This window comes from Cariama cristata, unplaced genomic scaffold, assembly GCF_000690535.1.
Source record: "Cariama cristata isolate BGI_N322 unplaced genomic scaffold, ASM69053v1 scaffold16982, whole genome shotgun sequence".
Taxonomy (NCBI): domain Eukaryota; kingdom Metazoa; phylum Chordata; class Aves; order Cariamiformes; family Cariamidae; genus Cariama; species Cariama cristata.
The window spans coordinates 29,823-34,297 of record NW_009602330.1 but is presented as its reverse complement, the minus strand read 5'-3'; the positions used below and the strand labels follow the sequence as shown (position 1 = coordinate 34,297).

Genomic DNA, 4,475 nt, shown 5'->3' with positions numbered 1-4,475 from the left:
GAATTACTCAACTGAGTAAAATGTTACATTTTAAAATTGTCAGTTGTTGGGTTTTTTTACAATTTTTTTGCTAAAGAAATTAATCATCTACTTCTGAGTATCCCTCAGAGTGTAGTTTGTAGCACTAACTAGCCCACATGTTTGAACACTGTAGCCACTATAACTCATGCCAAATACCAGTATGCCCAATAACTCAGCAATTATTTCTTCGTAGGATCAACAATTTTCCCCATGAAAAGTGTGGTGCTGGTTTTTTTGTCAGAAATCAAGATAATGAAGGGCCTGTTGAATTTGATGGTAATTGAAGGATGGAGAACTCTGGTAACAATTATGGCTGTGGCTCCTGCAGCCTCAGTTCCAGCCTCATCAACTTCCAGCAGGGCCTTGTGAATTGCCTGCAGGGAAAAGGAGCAAATGCTGTGGTTTATGTATGGGACAGCAAGCAGGAGATGAAGAAAAAACTCTCTTCTTATGGAATATTTAGGAGAAGAAAGGAGCGATAAAATCTAGTGGACCAAACTTTCTTGTACAGTAAATCTCCAACAGCCTGCTCCAGGAGTGTTTTCCATGTCAGGACCGAACGGGCAGGGACAAAAATAAAAATGGACACACTGTAAATACAGCCTCACTCGTGCTGAGTAGAGGGAGATAATAACAGTCCATGCACTAGCTGGTTTATTTTCTTAGATAGTTTGGACTTCCAGTAGCAACACCTTCTCTGTTATTCCAAGGTTAATGGAAGACTGCTATTTAAATGCTAATATAGGGGCAGTATTTGGCATCTTTGCCACGTTAAATTGCAGCTTAAATTGACATGGTGAAATTCTGCTACTGCAAACTGTAAGTTTCCTGGAAACTTTGAAGATACTAAAAAATCAGGTACTAATCAACACAAATGTCATAATATACTCATTTATAATTTACTTGACACAATCTCATGTAAACAATCATATTCCAATGCCAAGAAATCATTTAAAATCTTGGCCAACTTTTCCATGTACTTAATATCCAGCTTTTTAACAGCAGTATTAAAATAATAGAAAGGTGGGACAGCAGACACTCTCTGTAGAAAAGCACAATTACTAAGCAAGCCCCTACATGTCATTGTGAGTTTTACTTACAACTTCAGTAGGACAAGGAGGGAAAGCAAGTATTTAAAAACCCCAAATATAATTGATCAGAGCAACCAACCACTACCCCATCACCAGCTCTGTCTGTTCACTTACTTGTGAAACCTGAAGGTCATGGCTGCCACTAATTCCAGACAGATCAGCATTACCAGAGAACACTTCAGTAATGCCCATTTCCTTGAACAGCTTTTTAACATCGTAAGACCCACTAATAGAAATCTTTGGTAACTGCAGATGTAATCTCCTGTTGAACAAAGAGAACAAAATGGCAGTGAAGCATTGCAGCCTTGATTCATCAGGAGGCTGGATAGTATGTAATTCAGTGATACTTGAAAGCGTTCTTTCTATTGCTAATTTGTTTGATAGTAGAATTTGTAATCGCTGAGCAATTTTGGCACCAGAGAGATGCGCCACCTTCTTGTACCTACGTTCTCTCTTTGATTTTTGAAAAAGAAACTAATTTCCTCATTGCCTCTCTTTTGTCCCGTTGCCACATACATAGCTAGCAGAATTTTGTGGCTAGAGGGCTACAGAGAGTAAGCAGACCAACTGTGGAAAGGCTAAAAGAAGGGGAAAGGAAGATAAAATCTAAGACAGAGTGAAGCAAATAAATTATGTTAGCACCATGAAAGAAGATGTGTGGTAGCCAAAAGGTAGCCAAGGAAGTCTTGAGGCAGTTGTTACAATACTGTGTCCCCTTCTGTCAGATCAGAGAGTCTGTAATTGCTTATCAATTACGCTCAGTTCTGACTCATCTTGGGAATCACTTAACCCCCTGGTTTATGAAATCAGGACATTATATCCAGGAAGAGGTGATCTGAAATTAATATTTTCTCTTAACAATAATCATGTGTCCTCAAATAGAGTAATCCATCTACCTAGAGGTACCTGGTCACAAGTTTTTTATCCCATCTACAAACAGTTTCCTTGGAGAGAGCATCTTCCACTTGCTTCATCTTTCCATCATCAGGCAGAATGAGCAATGCTCGTGCAGTGCCCTGGTACGGCAGCTCTACCACCTCGCAAGAGAGATCCTGGTCGTAGTAACTGTCATAGTTACTGTCGCGCTGCATCATGTTTACTCTAACAGATGCATTTGAGTTCACAAAAAAATCGTCCTCATATGTAAGCAATGGATCAAAAGGCTTTTCCCAGGCAGCTAATGGGGGAAAAGAGAAGATGCTGCAGTCAAATGTGTGAAGATGATAAAAAATGGCTTAAACGTTAGGACACTAGAGGGCTGTTTATGGGAGAAGAGGATCACTAGATCACTTCAGCCTCCTGCATAATATACAATAAAACATTTTAGCTGTGCAGTAAGTTCAGCATAGTTAGAGTAAGTCCTGTCTTGCTGAAAATCAACCAAAGATTGATCAGGACCAACCAAGAGAGTTCTGCTGCTGTTGTAGCCATATGTTCCCATCACCTGTACCTTTTATGTTGTTTAAATTCAATCACTTAAACGTTCAGCCACAGGATCTTTTTATGCTTTTCCTGTTAGGCCATACCCGATTCAAGCTGACTGCACTCAGTTTGATGAGGAATTCATCAGCAGAATAAAGGATCCTAACATTCAAGCAGGGCTCCAGAAGCACAGGCCCTCAAAATTATGTGTCCCAAGTTTTCCTGCAGCATACCTAGTAGATCTACCATAGTACTGGGGACCCTGGAAGTAAGGGTGTCAGCCCACTAAGTTTGACTGGCACATACAGTCAGCATAGAGATCTTGGAAACATCTTTAGTCATTTTGCCCTCAGACCAACGAGACAGCATGCAGTGGGTCCCTGTCTTCTATGAGGCAGTCCACTAGAGTGGGACTTCTCTCTCCACAGCTTTCAGGCAAACTAGACCAAAATCAAGCAATCAATATTTCTCAACAATCAGATACCCTGCTTTTGGCCAGATCTGACCTTTACTTTGAAGGTCCTGCACAGTTTAGGTCTTTCCTAAATAGTCACTCTGCTAATAAATCATCAGGAGTTCCCTACAATTTTTGTTTTCCATCAAATTAATCTGTTGGAATATTATATTAAATATCTTACCTTTAAAATAAATGTAGTTAACCAGAACCAATATTGTATTTGGATCAAGATGACCAATTAATTCAGGAATTTTCCCCTTGGTTTTCTGCTCTACATATTTATTGATTTGCTTCTTAGCTTCTTCTGGTTCATTGAAATTGCTAGAAAAAAATTCTGCATCATAAAATTGTTTGACATTTTGTAAAAATGTCTCCTGAGGTTCATATCCAATAGCTGTAAAAAGGGCATTCCCTATATTTAATGTGATGTTAACATCAGTACAATTCAGTACTGCTAAAACTTTATGAAAACTTCCATGTATATCATGATTGCGAGTCTCAGTCAGACCCTCAAAGCCCAGTCCTTCAAAAATCTGAGACAGGGTGGTTGACTTAGCACCAACAGCCAGCATGGCAAAGGCAGTGGAGATGCTCATGGGAGAAAAGAAAACATTTTTATCAGCTTCTTCTGATATAGCCTGCTTGTAAAATCTAAATACAAAATCTGCATAGTTAGAGCCTTGCTTGTCACAGTTATGTGTTAATAAATTTTCTGTTCCATCATGCAGATTAGTAATATTGACTTCACGGCAAAGATCTTCATGGTGACAATAGGTTACGGCACAAAGAACAGCAAGGAGTAAACACAGGCACAGGAGATTCTTCATCTTCTTTTCAAATTATTCTGTCACAAAATAAACAGTCATTAGATGAGCAAATTGTAATGATGAGCTTGGTAGTAAGAAATAATGAATAGTTTGTTAGCATAAATATTATATACTGCAACTGTAAAGATCTAATGTACATAGGATATTTAAAGTGCCTGTGGACACAATGTCAGATTTAATTAATAAATTCAACCAAATTATAAATTAAAATATCAGGCATAATAAAACCATAATATTCCGTTCTAAGTACCCTGAAAAGGCAATTCTTTTCTTCATTGGCAAAGAAAGTATAGAGCCAATATCCATAACAATCTCTATTAGCAATAACTTTATCTTCCCTGGATCATTGTCTCCTATAGGGTACATCTAAACAAACAAGTTACCACGAGGTAAGACAGGATGTGGGTTTCAAAGACATCAAATACTCCACAGTACCTGCCCAAAAGCAGTTTGGTAAATGTGAGGAAATGTGAGGCAGCTCACTTCTCACTGGAAGTGGGATAAATTCCCTCACTTTCGTCAGAGCAGCAGCACACAGACAGACAGCTGCCATGGACTATCCAGTGCTTGTTAAATTCACACCCCTGTTTACATCATGGTTACTTACTCACATGGCCAGTCATAGGTCACAGCTGGTAAAGTGATAGATGAAAGTCA

At 38.9% G+C, this 4,475-nt stretch overlaps 1 protein-coding gene across 1 annotated transcript; it reads right to left on the bottom strand.

The window, feature by feature from the left end:
* Positions 1-200: 200 nt before the first annotated feature.
* Positions 201-3,818, bottom strand: LOC104157412 (serine protease inhibitor 2.1-like). Its single transcript, XM_009694729.1, has 4 exons — positions 3,173-3,818; positions 2,019-2,289; positions 1,227-1,374; positions 201-395 (listed from the first exon to the last, which is right to left on the bottom strand). The coding sequence occupies exons 1-4, from the start codon at positions 3,816-3,818 to the stop codon at positions 201-203; spliced, it is 1,260 nt and encodes a 419-aa protein (XP_009693031.1).
* Positions 3,819-4,475: the final 657 nt, after the last annotated feature.